General features: G+C 51.7%; 1 protein-coding gene across 2 annotated transcripts in view; it reads right to left on the bottom strand.

Moving 5' to 3' along the window:
- Positions 1 to 16,312, bottom strand: part of LOC102969928 (xanthine dehydrogenase/oxidase) — a 58,538-nt gene that overhangs the window by 30,630 nt on the left and 11,596 nt on the right. The window contains exons 5-14 of one of the 2 annotated variants that reach the window (XM_042982217.1): positions 14,315 to 14,441; positions 13,308 to 13,369; positions 10,131 to 10,199; positions 9,716 to 9,805; positions 8,442 to 8,583; positions 5,987 to 6,079; positions 5,231 to 5,382; positions 4,087 to 4,180; positions 2,623 to 2,732; positions 131 to 315 (exon numbers count right to left, since the gene is read on the bottom strand). In XM_042982217.1, the coding sequence (XP_042838151.1) occupies positions 131 to 315; positions 2,623 to 2,732; positions 4,087 to 4,180; positions 5,231 to 5,382; positions 5,987 to 6,079; positions 8,442 to 8,583; positions 9,716 to 9,805; positions 10,131 to 10,199; positions 13,308 to 13,369; positions 14,315 to 14,441 (1,124 nt within the window). The remainder of the gene's footprint in view (positions 1 to 130; positions 316 to 2,622; positions 2,733 to 4,086; positions 4,181 to 5,230; positions 5,383 to 5,986; positions 6,080 to 8,441; positions 8,584 to 9,715; positions 9,806 to 10,130; positions 10,200 to 13,307; positions 13,370 to 14,314; positions 14,442 to 16,312) is intronic. The other variant, XM_042982218.1, reaches the window with a different exon arrangement.

Below are 16,312 nucleotides of genomic sequence, written 5' to 3'. Positions count from 1 at the left end.
GTAACCCCGGTAAGGGCGGAAGTCATGGCTGTAGCGGCAGCAAGAGTAACGCCGCCGGCAGTCCCGGCAGCTAGCAGCACTGCGGGAGTCGGAGCGGCACTGGCCGTTTCACTCTGCCGGCAGCTCTCACTTTGCTATCTGCTTCCGCGTGGTCTTGAGGGCCGAGACGGTTCTGTCGTGCATTCCGCCGTAGCAAAGGGCCAGCTCCTTCACCTGCGCGGTTCCCGGGTTGAACAGGACCCTCATGCCGCTGGTCACCTTGGCGATGTCATCTTCTCTCCGAGAGGCCTGCTTAAAGGCTGAGAAATACTCACCCTGCAAAACAAGAGAAAGGTTCCTGCTTCTCCCCTGCATTTGCTACAACTGCAGATGGTGAGGCTGAAGCACGGGGGTGAAAGGGCAGGTGAAGGGACAGGGCCATGGCAACCCCGCAAGGGGCTGCCAGTGGGACTCAAAGATGTGGGCGGCGCCGACTGTCCCGTGCTCAGCACGAGGCCCGGACAACACTCCCAGAAGCTGGGAAAGGGGAGAGATTTCCCCTGTCGGTCAGGAACACCCAAAGTCAAGGAAAAGGAGAGCAGGGTTGGGAAGAGGAAAGACATGTTCACAAAGGCTGCTCGGGGTCCCCCAGCCCCCAGTCCTCCCATCCTGGCGCCCAGCTTCAGAGCCCACCCAGCCTCTCGGCTGTGCCCAAACCTCTGTTGGCTTAACTGCCTCTCGAGCAGATACAACGAGATGCCACCGGGCGTGTGAAACGCACCCTCACCCACGCCTGTGCACGTGCTCTCTCTAGCTTGTCTCTCCCACTGGTCTATTGTTCACGGTTAGAAACCTTGCTTCCTGAAAGAATGAACCACACTATGAAACACTAGCTGCCTTTGTGCTTTGAGCACACATTTCCCGCTGGGCTCCAGGCAGGCCCTGTCTGTCAGGATAGGAGGGCCGCGTGACTCACTTTCCAGGTAAGAACGATCTCATATCAAGCCCTTTCTGGCCAGGCTCTGCTTGAGGTCTGAACCCACCTGGCACCGCAAATTCTGATTAACGTCAAAGGCAGAGGCTTAAGGGAAGCGTTGTTGAGAAAGCCCAACGAGGCTCACTGTGGACGCCCACACTGGCCACAAGCTTCTGTTTGAAGAAGTCATCGGGCTTCCTCCTGACCATGACGCTAGTCCGGATTCCCGATGTCAAGCATGGCCCCGGGACCGTGAGCCTGGACTCTGCGCTTGGTTCTGGAACAGGACTGTGCCAGTCCACGGTGACGTGTCCACTGGGGTGCCACGCCATGTCAGTGTCAGATTGGCAGCTGTCCTTTCTTGAGAAATCCTCCCTACTTCTGGGTATTAAAATCTCCTTTCTGTCATGACATGGTTTTTGTTTTTAAAGATTTTCTTCAGTGTATTTATTTATTTTTGAGAGAGAGACAGAATGAGCAGAGGAGGGACAGAGACAGAGAGAGAGGGACAGAAGATCTGAAGCGGGCTCTGTGCTGACAGCAGAGAGCCCGATGTGGGGCTTGCACTCACGAACCGTGAGATCGTGACCTGAGCTGAAGTCAGAAGCTTAGCTGACTGAGCCACCCAGGCGCCCCTATGAAATGTTTTTGGCTAATGTCCCTATCTGGCAAAATAAAAACTGGACTCTTGTATGCCTGTTCCCTCCTCCCTTCTCCAACTCATAATTAAAAAGAGGAAAATTTACTGATCTGTGAAATACAAAAAGTCTGGGAATCACTGCTCAAAATGGTCTATAAGGACAAGCTAGAAAATCAGTAAGAAACCACCTCAGGGACATCATGGCTCTAATTTAATTAGCATTCTCATTAAGGGGGCCAAAATTAGCAAGGGCGAACATGCCTCGTAATGCGCGCTCAAGCGCTACCTGGGTAAAACTCCTAATACTCTCCATCACAGCTGCTTTCCCAGCCTCACACAGATCACTTTTCTACACGGCCCATTATGGAATGTGTAGCTGGTGAGGGAGGAGAGAAAGGCACCTGGTGACGCCACCACGAGCCCCCAGGAACAACAGCGAGGCAGCCAGAAGTGCCCAGACTTGCCTCAACAGGACAGAAAAACCTCCCATGAGCAGAAATGCAACCACGCCAACTCAGAGCAAGGTCAGCAAATAAACACCTCATCAACATGTGTGGGCCTGACCCACGGGCAGCCCCTCCACTCAGCGTGCAAGCCCCAGTCTCCTCTGACCTGGGGCAGAAGTGCTCAGTGGCTGGATGTGCTCTTGAAATCATGTTGCTAGCTACCAGATGGAGATCCACACTGGCTTCTGGACATCGGCCTGGAAACTTAGGCATTCCTGATTTCAATCCACACGATAACCTCCCGGGTAGGTAACACTGTGTCCGTTTTACAGACGAGGAAGCTGAGGCTCAGAAATCTGAAACGATTTGCCCATGATCACGTGCCATGAGTCCATAGAATGCCCTCTTCCCTGCCCTGAAGCTCTTCATTGCCCAGAGAACACTATGGCTGGTGAAAGGCAGTGTTCAGAGACTTTGTTAAAGTTGAGAGATGCTGAGCTTGGTCCCCGAGGCAGACTCTGGTCTCTTGTCTGGAGCCTCGCTGCGGTAAGAGTGACATGGGACGCTCCTGAGCAGCTCACCTCCCTGCTGTAGGGGATCTCGATGGAAAGCAGTATCTCCTCCGGAGCTAGCAGGGTCTTTCTGTACGCGGGGAAGAAGGTGTGATCCATCCGAACCGTCCTCCTGGTGCCTGTACACAGGCCGGATGCAGAGCGGCCAGTGTGAGAAAGCAGAGAACGAGGCACCGGTAAATTCCCCATCCTGGTCTCTGGTACCCACAGTCAGAGGGCAGTGCTGGCACAATTAGGGCCAAGGTCCTCCATCTAAAATCCTTATGCAGGGATGTGCTGGTGAATGTTTAACAATGGACTATGTGTGGGCGGAGGGAGTCCAGATTTGCAGTACTTGCTAATTTCTACGGTCAATACTCCCACCATAGCCAATTTCAGGCTCCCGGAGTGACATCAGTGAACATGAAGTTGGAAAGAGGGTGGCAAAGAGTTGACATGACACGCCTGCTGTCCTCTGAAAGGACTGCCTACAATGGTTGGCCATGGCTGTCTTCAGGGAACTTGCATTTCAGCAGATTCCCCGATAAGATGACTGACTGTGTCTAAACTGTTCATACAAACAGCGTGGTTTATGCTGAACATCTGCTTTCTGTCTGGGTGCCTGGGCTTTTGGTACCTGCCAAGAAGGGCTACGCAAACAACCCCCCAAAAAGCCCTAGCTGTTCAGTCTCTGACGAGCTTCCCCGGCAGACAACACTTCACGTGCGTTATCACAATGCAGCTTGTGACTGAGGGAATGATGTGTGTCCTGTGTGACGCCACCGGGAGAAGTCTCTGGAAGCTTGTGCCTGGATTCCTCCAGACTGTGCCCCAGGTCCCTCTTCACTTTGCCAAGTTTACTTTGTGTCCTCCCACTTAATAAGTCATAGCCATGAGTATGACGATAGGCTGAGTCCTGGGAGTCCTCCCTGACTTCCTAGGAGTCATCAAAACTGGGATGGTCTCGAGGACCCTCCAACAAGGACGGTGCATAGCAGCATATCATTACTTAGCATTTCCACTCTACAGATATAACAGATGGGAATAACTCTAAGGGCTTGGGCAATAGTAAAATAAACTCAAATATTAGGACGTGATGAATTTTGAGCACTTATTACCTTTATTTTTAATGTAATTTATTTTATTGTAAGTTTCTACAATTCAATTTTTAATAATGGCCATGTCTATCAAACACTCACAGACTCCCTGAAAATCCAGCTGTGGGCTGTGGTGAGCCAGTGCATTCTGGCTCTAGCACACTACTAGGTAAGGCTTCTAGGTGACAGATCCTGTTGGGAATTCTTAATAAGGAAATGGTCTGGCTCTCCTGGCCCCCAATCTGGGTATATCTCCCTTGCAGTTCCCAGGGATCCAAACCTTAGGACGGCTGGGTCATTGAATTGTGGGCCCTGTCTCTCCAAAAAGTCACCTATCTTGTGAGCCTTCTCCCCCGTGGGGCCCTCTTTCCTGACTTCTGCATGACGTAGCTCTCACCTGTGGACACGATGGTCAGCTTGGCCCCACTGGCCATGAACACAGGGTTGAGGTCAGAGATGGGGCTGGCGGTGATGATGTTCCCTCCGATGGACTAGAACAAGCAGAGAGTGTGCGTGAGAGCCCAGCCCACCCAGGAAAACCCTGCTCTCACAGCAGGCTGCAGAACACAGGGCAGGTGGGGGACACCTGCCTGCTGAAGGCACAAGACCGGCGGAACTCAAGCATCCAGAACCACGTGCAAAACCTGAGATCTGAACACTTGGGATTGGATCTCAGCTCTAAAATTTACTCGTCGGTAATGTGGGTCAGCTCCTTGAAATCTGCTCAATTTCATCCAAACTTTTTCTGAAAGGGTTGAGGTGGTTTATCACATGATGCAAGCAAATACTTCCTGGAAGTAGATCCCCACCCAGCTGGAGAATTTAGTGGAGCTTTCTGAGCTTCTGTCTACTCAGCCACAATCAGAGGTGTCAGGTGCTTGGGGTAGGGTGAAGGAACGGGGTGGGGGCTGTTTCCTTTGGGTTTTGTTCTAATTGAAAACAACAAAATAGAATGGATGGGGTGGCTTTCCTTCCCTCCCCCCCCACCCCCGCCAACCCTACACCGTCAGCTGTTGTGAGCCGCCAATGGTCCTGAGTGTGTGAATGCCGCTAGCAAATGGGGAACCTGGGGGCTAGTCTGGAGTTTAGTTGTGAACAGTCAACAGCTGGACCCCTCCCTCCTCTCTGGGGGTGTCTACCTCTGGCTCTCCCCCCAACGATGAAAGGTAGTCCAAGACTACATTTGGCTCAATCTCTCAACCACTTGCTGATAGCTTCGGCCAAGTTCAGGAACAAGGTGGGCAGGAGGCTCCATCTTGCCAACCTCAGGGGTAAAGACTGAGGCACACAGCATGTGTTTCCAAGAGTGACCCGCAGGCCCCCTTCCCCAGAAGCACCTTTGGGGCTCCATCCCAGCCCTACTGAGTCGGAATCTCTGAGAGCAGTGCCCAGGAAACTGCATTTTTAACAAACACCCCACAAGTTCTAAGCACTAGAGTTTGGGGCGCACCAGATCTTCAGCAGAGGACAGACTAACGCATCTGCCTTGTGACAAAAGGCCCCATGACCTCAGCCTTGAGTGCTCCTGAACAGGGACTCACCGCCACAGACTTGACCTGCTTCCCAGCAAACCAGCGCAGCTGCTCCAAAACACCTTTGAACACCTCTGTTTGGTGGGCAGGAAGGTTGGCGACTGCATCGAGCAGCGTCTTTTCCACAAAGCTCAAGGGACACGAGGCTCCGAAGGAGATACCTGGGAACACGTGCGCAGAAAAACAGCGATTCCCTTCACAGTTCAGAAAACATTTGGACACACAGCCCCTACGATGCTTTACTGGTACCTGAGTGACGATGAACCAGCTCTCACATCCTTATAAGGATGAGGAATTAACGCCCAGAGAGGTGAAGTGACTTGACCCATGCCACCCAGCTAATACACCAGCCAGGACTGAACCACAGCCCTCTTGATCCTACAACCAGAATGCTCTCTTCTCTAAAGCAGTGGTTGTCATCTCAATAAAATCAGATCTCTGAGGGAGAAGTCCTGTTTTTTTTTTAAAGTGCCCAAGATCTCCCAGCACTGACCCCCTCCCCCTGTGAGCGATTCTAATGTGGAGCCAGGATTGAGAATGACTGTGGAGAATCTCACAGCCCCCCTTGCCCACTGGCAGTCTGCCACAGATGCTCAGTGGAGGAAGGCAATGAAGGGGGTCCCTGCTCCCCATGCAAGGCAGCTCCAGGAGAAGCAGGTGGCCGCGGAGCCAAAGGAGAGGCTCTCCTGGCACCGGCCACCCCTCCCAAGGGACCCATCCGCAGCATCCCAGCCTTCCGTGGGCTCAGGGCAAACCCCTCCTTACCCTCAGGTCCATGCTCCACTGAATTCAGCTCAGGGATCCAGGCTGGGCAGACCATCTTAGGAAATAGCTTATTCTTAAATTTCATCTCAATGCCTCGAGAAAAACAAGAAACCCGAAGTTAACAGGCTTCTACCAGGCGGGCCTCGGCATTGTTCCCACCACGCACACAGGACCTATGACATATTCACGATCGCATCATGCTCTGTGGGTGTCTTAGGACTGGCAGGTGCAGGAGATAAGATGTGGGGTTCAGTGCGGTTTCCACACTATCAGCCGGCAAACTTGTCTTTCTCTCCCTCCCCCCAAAAATCCTAGTGGAATTCAGATGAGATGAAATTCTTTTTTGCCTTTTGATTTCTTTTATCACCCAGAAAACCTTCCTTTTTTTTAAATTTAGCTTTCTGACTCTGTGCTTGGACCTTCAACACCTTCAGATTTTCTGCTCTTCAGTAAGGAGAGCCTGCTTGATCCTGTCATACACACTTCGCACACATGGAACCACCGTAGGCCCTGCTGACGTATCTTTTAGTGTCAAATGAGATGAAATGTGAATTAACCTGTGTGTGTGAGTGTGTGTCTGTGTATGGGACAGGGGTGGGGGATAATAGATGAAGCCGCAGCATGCTAAAATATGTCAGTAACCCGTGTAAGCACTTTACATGTTTTAACTCATTAAATCCTCACAATAGCCTTGGGAGATACTGTGATTTTCAGTTTATAGGAAGAGAAACTGAGGCACAGGAAGGTGAGGCTCTTGCCCACATTACACAGCTAAGAACAGACAATTCTTAGAGTTGGGGTATAATAGTCCTAATAACACGAAAGTCTAGCATTCAGACAAAAAGGAAAATCGTCTGAGAGAGAAAACATCAAATCTGCCTCCTGGTCCCCGACACCTGCCTGAGCAGGACTTTGCAGGACCACACGTCTCTACCGGCCTTCTGTCAAGTTAGAAAGGTCTGTGAGCAGACGCCCCTCTGTTCTGTTCCTGAGACCTGGTTAGCTCTGCCCCTCCAGCCCCTCCCACAGACCTACAGTTGGGAAGGTTCAAAAAGAAATGTCTGCCCATCCTCCCCACCCTCTCGGGGGCTATTCAGAGTGTCTGGTGGGTGGCCCAGGCTTTGCGGAGTCTGGCCTGTTTGAATACCGGTTCCCAGGATAAAGACTGCAGACAGAGGCCATCCGCGGCCTGTCTTGACAAGGTTCTCTCTATGCCCGGCTTCCCCAGCACCCTACCCTGGCTGTCAGTGGTTACACTGCTGCGTGTATATATAAGGGAGAAGGGGTGAGGCAGAGGGAGTGGTCGTAAGAAATTCCCTCTCACTTGGAGCTCATGAAATGTTTATGGATTCCCTTCTATTAGAATCTAACTGGGTCCAGGATGTTAGGTGACCCATGACAAGGAACATGTCACATGTCAAAGGAGATCAAAGACTCTTCCAGACAGTCGTCCTCCACTTTAACTCCTGCTGCCCTGGACCCCAGGGCCACAGCTACGCAGACCCTCAGAACCACATCACCTGGGGCACATCTCACGTGTCCACGTTACTGCAGCTGGGGTCTCTGTACCACACCTGTGCTCACGGGGCCGGGGCCGCATCTGTACTCTGCTAGCTTAGAGCCAAGCCAGGCCCTCCTCTCTGTGTCCTCAGATCCAACAAAAACCCAGGACCCAGGGGACTCTTTCCAGAACAACAGCCAGGAGTCTCCCACAGGATGGTTGTGGTGGCTTAAAAGTATGTCGATTGCCCCGAAACCAGAGGTCCTCTAAGACCTTGGCTATGCCACGATCCTCTCCTTGGAGCCTCCCTGGGCTTGGGAGCCAGCAAAGGAGAAAAGGGCCAAGCCAGCTCCAGGAACGGATGGACATTAGCAGTGACCTGGGCACCTCTGCTTCCATCCCTTCGAGCACTGGGGAAGAGAGCTACACATCCCCCAGCCACCCTGGCCCATTCACGTATTGTGAGCTTCACGTCCCAGGTGGTGGCAGGAACAGGGCCGGTGGCCACAGTTGTTGGCAACACAGACACAGTCACATTGGCACATCTCTCCTTTCCCTTTACCACATCACCCCCCAGAAAAAGTGGGGGATGAGAGAATGTCATTTCTGGAACCCCTAGCATCTGTCACTGGCCTAGAACCTTGACTTCCACTGCTCCCCCCTCACTTCCACTGGGAGGTACTCCAGAGAACGAACGAAGACACTGATCTGGGTAGCCCAGCTCCTCCCACAGTTCCCGGCACATAGCTGGCACCCGACGTGTTTCCGGAGAGCGGTCAGTAAGGATCTCATCCAATACTCAGAACAGCCCTTTGAGGAGGTGTTATTCCTCCCTGTATATAATGGGAACCAGGGCCAGGGGAGGAAAAGCAAGTTTCCTGAGGACACACAGCCAGCGTGGGGTTGCCCAGGCAGACTGGCCCCCTGCAGGCTGCAGGCCGGGCCCGCTCTCACCGATCTCCGTGTTCCCCACCACCAGCTTGGCCTCGGGGTCCTGGGCTTTGAGGTCCAGCAGCTCCTGCAGGGTTGAGGCCTGGATCCAGGTCACTCGCTCGCCTTCAAAACGCAGCTGCTTCTGAGGAGTATCTTTCAGCCTCTGGAAAATGTAGTTTCTTGCCACACAGTCTCCTTCCTACGGCCATTCCCTGATGAATTTAGGTCCCCAAAGGGGTCTAGTCTTCTACTGATCCGTTCAATACTGAATTCAGAACGAGGATCCAGGTCCGGGGAGAAGGGAGGGGAACTTGCACGTACTGAGGCAGGGAGGACGTGGCACACACATGATCTCACTTAGGCTTTAGGAGACCTCCGGGGAGGAAGCATCGTTAGCCCCACCTTTCACAGGTGCGGGATGAACCTGAGGACCCAGGAGGTTATGGGACCTTCACCTGCCACCAGGTGACCTGAACTGTTCTGACCAAAAGCCCAGGTTCAGTGCAGTGCCCCCTGCCCCACCCCTGCTGTCCCCAGCAGGTGCAGTGGACAAGGTGTGGGGGGGACGAGGTAGCAAAGGAAGGGGTGTCAGGAGGGAACGCAGCAGAGGCTGGTTCTAGTGTGTGAGGGGTGACGTGGGGCTGGGCGAGAGAAACCCCAAATCAAACTGACAGTTTGTTCAAGGTTGCACGATCCAGAGAAAGGTGTGCCGGTGGCCTGCCCCAAAGCCCTTCCTTCTGTCCCATTGGACTCAACAGGCTGTGTTCATGTGCTCAACACCCCCAGGGAATCTGCACTCGGGAACTTAGAGAGAGGCACGATTCTTTCCTTGCCATGAATGTGGGAGCGAAGAAGCAGAATCGTCATGGTGGGAGGGTGGGTGTGAGAGTGCCCTTAAACCAGAGCAGCAAGCCATGCATTGTGCCCTCTGAGTACAGCTTTGCTTCTTTGTTGTTGGTTTGTAAAATAATGGACTGCTTGCAAGGAGGAGAATGGGTGCTAAGGGACTTACTTTTACATCCGACGTAGCCAGGTCAGCAGATGCTTCTGGAGCACCTGTTACTCTGCACAGGGTCCTGGAGGGATCCACTCTCTGTGCTCAGAGTGACATGTGTGCGACAAGTGTGGGTCCCTTTGGGAGTATGTGACAGAGGGACTTGACCTCCAGTGTCAGAAGGAGAAAGGAAAACCCAAAGGACAAGGACACAAAGGTCCCCATTGGTATGAATAAAGTGGGTCTCCAGGGGCTCATGGCACACAGACTTAGCGGGGCCTCTCCGCGGGGCATCACCTACCAGCAACTCTGGGGGGAAGATGGGTTCCTGGGTGGGATCCAGGGGCATGAACTCCTCCGGGTTGAATAGAGATGGCGAGAGAGTGATCTGCTGGGAAAGGGAACAGATGAGTGATACCTCATCTCCTCCTCTAAAACGCCTGTATGATCTACCCAATCCTTTGTCCAAGCGAGCTTGTTTGCACCTCCCCACCCCCACCCCAGCAGGCTTGGCGGGGGGCCGTGCTGCTCCTGGGAGGCAGGAACAAGGAGGTCTCGCCAGAGGCCCCGGGGCTAATGTGCACATTCACCCCCCACTCAGGGTGGGCATCAACGTTTCCTCTTCTGGCCGCACTGCTGAGGTTGTGAAGAGAGTCTGCTGCTCCTTGGATCTGAGATTGGCCCCCAGGCTTCCAGAGAAAGGAGGTCCCACTCACCTTGTGGTCTGTCTTCTGGTTCATGCAACAGTTCAGGTCGTTCCCACTTCCTCCGCAGCACCCACCATCCTAGAAAGATGACAGATATTCACACAGAAATATTTGCAAAGAGTTTGCACAGAAGCTACAGATGCTGGATCGTGAATATTCAACGAAATTGAGGCCTGCTGCTGTGCCAGCATCAGTAGAAACAGCCGCCAGCCGCTCCTATTCCACTGACCTCTGCGCAGACGGAAGACCTCTGCTCTAACCACTCTCCCTTTCTTGGTTGATGGAGACTAAGTCACTCATGACTAGACAAGTAAGATCTCTCCTGGAAGCACCAGGAAATTTTGAGAAAATGTCTCTATTAAAGCTAAGTCCTACTCTACCAAAACATATCTTTAGCTCCATTTTCTCCCTTTATTCTCTGGGCCCCCAAGAGCCTCTACTTCTACATCAGTCAAGCTCTGAGGGGGCCCGGATGGCCTCTTTCCAGGCTGGGGTCTTGTGGAGCTCCTTCAAAGCATGTCTGGGCCCAGTGTTGGGTTCAAAGAGGTGTCCAGCCAGTGTGCCAGATGACCTCACGAAAGCTAGACATACTTCCCTCCTCACTGTGATCCTATGCTTGAGGATGGGTACAGGTCTGATGACCCATCTCCCTGGGGAAAGACTAGCTCAAGATCTTTCAGGGTGCCAGGGGCAGAGCACAGGGTAGAGCTCCCAGAACGAAGGAAATGAGGGTGGGGAAAGGGTGGGTCCACCTGAGTGATCCATCCCGAGAAGACGGGAGTCTCAGCTCAGGACCTGGGAGACACTCTAGAATCATGGAATCATGCTCAGAGACAAAGGTGGGAGAAATTCCCAGACATTGCCCCGGGCACCCCTCCAAGGCAGCCAGTTCCTACAGCAGCAGGTCTGGGGTGGCCCTTCTGCACTTGAATCATGGGAAACACCATTCCGTGCTGCCAGTTCCCAAGGGATGAGTCACACCCCCACTAGTGGGCCCAGGAAAGTCCCCAAAGGGCCACGGAGGCTGAAAGTATGGCCTTTAAGAAAGTGCTGTTAGACCTGTCACCAACAGAGAACCCTGCCCTGGCCTCAGTCCCTGCACGTGCTGCCCCGTGCACAGCCACCTTCTGCACTCACAGCCTTGCCTTGGACGTCACAGTGCTGTCTCCTCTGGACCCTCCCACCACGGCCTTGCCTTTTCCTCTGGAAGAAATAAATGTCCCTGTAGTGTCTCTTCTCAGCTGTCTTCCTGGAGAGGGGTGATGCAGGAGAATCACCAGGCCCTAACCAAAGCGAGGGAACCTGCATACAGCAAGCCATCGGCCTCGCTCACCCGGTGCTTGGCGGGGGAAGGATATATTTCACCAAAGTACCCTTTCCGGATGAAGTGTCAGCTCATTCTTCCTGACATTGTTCTTCTTGATAATCCATTGCCATGGCCATGACATAAATTACTGGGATGTACGATAATGTGTCACTCCCTCAATGTCTAATGTCAATGAGGTTGGATAAGGCTGGGTTTTTCTCCCCTGGAGAGATTTCTCCTTTTCTCAGCGTACTAGACTACTAGGCTTGCGCTCGTTTTACTGTTCCTCCATTTCCTTCCCTGCTGCTAGATGGACAGTGCCATTTCTTGCTGTGAACAGTGTGCCTCCTTCTGGCAAATCCTCCTCACTTACCTAATGTGTGCTATGGGCATGAAAATGAGGTAGGCAGGTTTGTTAGAATGGTGGGTAAAGTCAGAGTTCAAAGGCTCTGAATAAGACCTTGGGGACAGGGGTCTAGGGGTCTCCAACGACTGGTGTGCATGAGCTTCTGAGCACACCCTGTGTGCGAGTCATTTGGGGAGCTCAGGCCACTCAGCTCTACACCGCCTGGCAGCTGGTCGAGGACCATTTCAACGATGATAAAACTCCAACCCTGAGAAGGGACATAACCATCTACTACACTCAAAAGCCCTTCACTTTTTCAGAAAGTAGGAGGGCTGATAAGATTGTAGCTCTTTGAGAAGCCTCTTAAGAAATAAATACGTGGGCGAGATTAACAATCCTTGGCTCTCAGGGAAGCTTGAGCAATTTATGTAGATCAAATATTGCGTGAGAGAAGAAATACTTAATATTTAAGATGTGCCAGGCACTGTTCTAAGGGCTTTACAAGAAGTACTTTCCACAAACACTATAAGAATTATTATAGGCATTATTATAATTTCGTAATATTATTATAATTATATATGTATTATTATAACGTTATAATATTGTATGTGCCATTATAATCCCCATTTGAGAAACAAGGAAATTGCCCAGGGTCATACATCGGGTAAGTGAAAGACTAGGATTTGAACCCAGGTCTGCAGACTCCAAGACTGGAGGAGTCTTTGGATCTTTTTCATTTAAATCCACACCTCCTTGTTCTTTGTCATCAAACGCCTTCAGCAGAGTGGGCTGCCCTCCCTCCCATAGGCTCTGTCTGTGTCTCCACTCTTTGTGGTCATCTGGATACAATATCCTTTTCCTAATGTAGCACCCCGAAAGGTCAGTGAAAGGCATCTGACTCTGCCCCCAACCCAAAATTAAATTGAGATGAGACGGTTTGATTGGGGTCAGAGTCAACTCGACCCTGTTGGGGGGCCAGGTAGAAGCTGGGGAGAGAAGCCAAGAAGGGAGAGGCCAGCCCTCTGTCCGCCTCCCCTGGCAGATGGCAGGTGTGTGTCGTGTTTATGTAATCAGCGCCCGCACAGCCAGCCCCAGACTTCTCCCTCGGAGGTGTACGAACACTGCAGGGATTCACACACTGTCTGGAGATCTCATTAGCAGGTTTATAGGCCCCACAGGGTGCCAACCACGGAAAGCAGCTGGGAGAGGAAGGAGGAGAGGCGCAGCTGCGGGGTGGGCTGGGTTGTTACTTAACACCAGGGCTCAGCACCTGGGCCACAAGAGCACTGTCAGACCCAAATGCCCTGGAGGAAATTAGCCTTGGGCATCGTGCTTCTTCCAGGAACAAGCCTTCCCTGGAAGGGAAGTCCTCGTGCTACTGACGTGGATGGAACAAAGACAACAGAGTCCAATGCAGGTAGATCCACCAGCTGGCCATCCCCCCTTTTCCTCTTCCTCCAGGGGCCCTTGCACCCTGCCAACTGGGATTTTGGAGTGTCGCTGCTTGAGGAGCTGTCCCAGAGCCCCCACTTACCCTGGCGAAGGTCCGGAAGCCCTGGAGGATGGGTCTGTAGCCCGTGCAGCGACACAGGTTTCCTGTGGGCCAAGGGACAAAGCTGCATTGTCAGCACAGGCACCGGGGGCAGGTGAGGGGCTTGTGACTTTACTCCTGGCTCAGTTGAATACTCACTTTACATATTCTGTTGTCTCTGCCTGGAACACCCTGTCCTCCTCCTCGTATTTCTGACTTCAAAACATCTATCACTTCTTCCAGGAAGCCTTCCTACACTGCCCAGACCGAATCAGGTGTCTTCTGAGCGCTCCCCTGGTGTCTGGTCATGGCCTTCTCAATGAGTTTATCAAACTACATTATAATCTCTCTTCCCATTCAGACTGCAAACTCCGTGAGCATAGAGACCATCTTTCATCCCCTGGGACATCCCTGTGTCCCTTGTACCTTGTATAGTGCCTGACATATGATAGGACTCAAAACAACTGATTGAGTCGATGATGAATTGAAATGGTGAAAGGACGCAAGTCTTCTCTGTTCAATTCAGAGGCACAGACACCATGCCCAGGGTTCTGGGCCCATTCACAAAAGACCAAGTGGGAAGCCAGTTCCTGCCCAAGGCTCAGAATCACAGCCACCTTCCTCATTAAATGGCCTTTGCAGGATCCTGTCTAATAAAAGCTGAGAAGAATAGAAGCCACGTGACTAGCCTCTGTGGAATTTTCCACATGATCTCCTCCTGTGCCAACCAGGCAGTGCCACCCCATCCGAGCGCTGAAGGACACCTCGGGAAGATGAACACTAAGGCAGGAGACCCAGGAGGTCTCCAGACCATGTGAGTGTTCTTCAAACTCAGAGAGGGCTAAGCTCCCAGCAGACCGTAGCCACCACGCTGGGGTACCTGAGCCTTTCCTCCGAAAGGCAGTGTCCCATCTCCCAACCCATTCCTGGCTGACACTCTGGCCCTTCCCTAACCTCCGCAAAGCCCCAGCTGCTATTCGACCCCTTAGGCTGTGCCTCCAGGCCCGTACCTTGGAAGGCATCCTCGATCTCCTCAATGGTGGGCTCAGGCTGGTTCCGGAGCAGCGTGTACATGCTCATGACGATGCCAGGGGTGCAGAACCCGCACTGGGAGCCATGGCTTTTGGCAATTCTCTCCTAAAAGGGACAGACCACGTAGACATATGCATTGGCACAAATGCTCTCAGGCTCTCTAAATGACCCAGCTGAAGCCAGTCCACGTCGACAGGTGGCGTGGGGTAGCAGTCACTGCACAAAGTCAGTCTTAGTGCTGACTGTGGCCTTGGCCAGGTTACCAACCCTCTCGGGAGCCACAGGCCCCTCATCTGTATCATGACGACCACCCTAGTACTTATCTCTGGGGCTGTGGTGAGGATTTAATGACATAATTCACATGACACCCTTGACATTATCATACTTGGCACATAACAGGTAGTCGACCGATGCTAGTTATTCACAGAAAAGCCTCTTCAAAGAAAACTGACCAGTAGAACCGGAAGGACTTCTCACCCTCCATTCTCTGCATTGGACACAGGACGAAGCAGGCCCAGAGCTTTAAAAGATTTAGCCAATGGGGCGCCTGGGTGGCGCAGTCGGTTAAGCGTCCGACTTCAGCCAGGTCACGATCTCGCGGTCCGTGAGTTCGAGCCCTGCGTCAGGCTCTGGGCTGATGGCTCGGAGCCTGGAGCCTGTTTCCGATTCTGTGTCTCCCTCTCTCTCTGCCCCTCCCCCGTTCATGCTCTGTCTCTCTCTGTCCCAAAAATAAATAAAAAACGTTGAAAAAAAAAATAAAATAAAATAAAATAAAAGATTTAGCCAAAATCGCACATGGTGAATGGAAGAGCTGTGTCATATTCTTTTAATGCACTAGCCTGCAATCCAAATCAATTAGCAGTTTAAAAACATTTTTTATGTTTATTCACTTTTCAGAGACCTGCAGAGACAGAGTGTGAGCAGGGGAGGGTCAGAGAGAGAGGGACACACAGAATCCGAAGCAGGCTCCAGGCTCTGAGCTGTCTGCACAGAGCCCGACACAGGACTCGAACCCAAGAACTGTGAGATCATGACCTGAGCCGAAGTCAGAGGCTTAACCAACTGAGCCACCCTGGCGCCCCTCAATCAGCGTTTATTAAGAATGAGATGAACATGGGGTGCTGGGGGGGTGGCTCAGTCAGTTAAGCCTCTGACTTCGGCTCAGGTCATGATCTCACGATTTGTGAGTCTGAGGACCCCATCAGACTCTGTGCTGACAGCTGGGAGCCTGGAGCCTGCCTCAGATTGTGTGTCTCTCTCTCTGCCCTGCCCCGCTCACACTGTGTCTCTGTCTCTCTTTCAAAAATAAGTAAACATTAAAAAAATAATAATAATAAAATAACAGATGAACACATTTTTTTCCAAACTGGAATATCACTACATTCTTAAGTGAAGGAAACCCTTGAAGTCCAGTGGGGACATAGGAATTTGAAATGTGTCATATAGAAGATTTTTATGCAAGATTTTTCATTCAAGGAGATTCTCCATATTACATTATTATTATTATCATCATCATTATTATTGTCTTTTCAGAGTCTCTCCTGGGACTTATGTTAAATAAAATTGCTAAAATATTGCATTTCCAGTGCCTGGCATATATGTTCATCCATTTTATAAATATTTACTGAGAGCTTAGTACGTGCCACACATGGTAAGGCACTGGAGACAGAGCAATGAAGAGAGACGAGGTCTCCAGTCTCATGAAGTTAGTAGGGAAACTGACAAAAGAGACAAGAAAATTCCAGGTGGAGGCCAATGCTATGTAGAGAATTAGTATAAGCTGACAGGACCCGGAGTGACCAGTGGCTTACTTGGAGGGGTCAGAAACAGCCACTCTGAAGACGTGACTTGGAAGTTGAATTTAATGACCTGATTTGGATCAGGGAAGAGTATATAGGATCTAATTATGTTTGTTAAGAATCATTCTAGCTCTGGCTACGTAATGGTTTCCAGGGGACAAGAGTAGAAACAGGAAC

The sequence above is a fragment of the Panthera tigris genome, chromosome A3, assembly GCF_018350195.1.
Source record: "Panthera tigris isolate Pti1 chromosome A3, P.tigris_Pti1_mat1.1, whole genome shotgun sequence".
NCBI classification, from domain to species: domain Eukaryota; kingdom Metazoa; phylum Chordata; class Mammalia; order Carnivora; family Felidae; genus Panthera; species Panthera tigris.
This window is presented reverse-complemented; position numbering and strand designations above follow the sequence as displayed.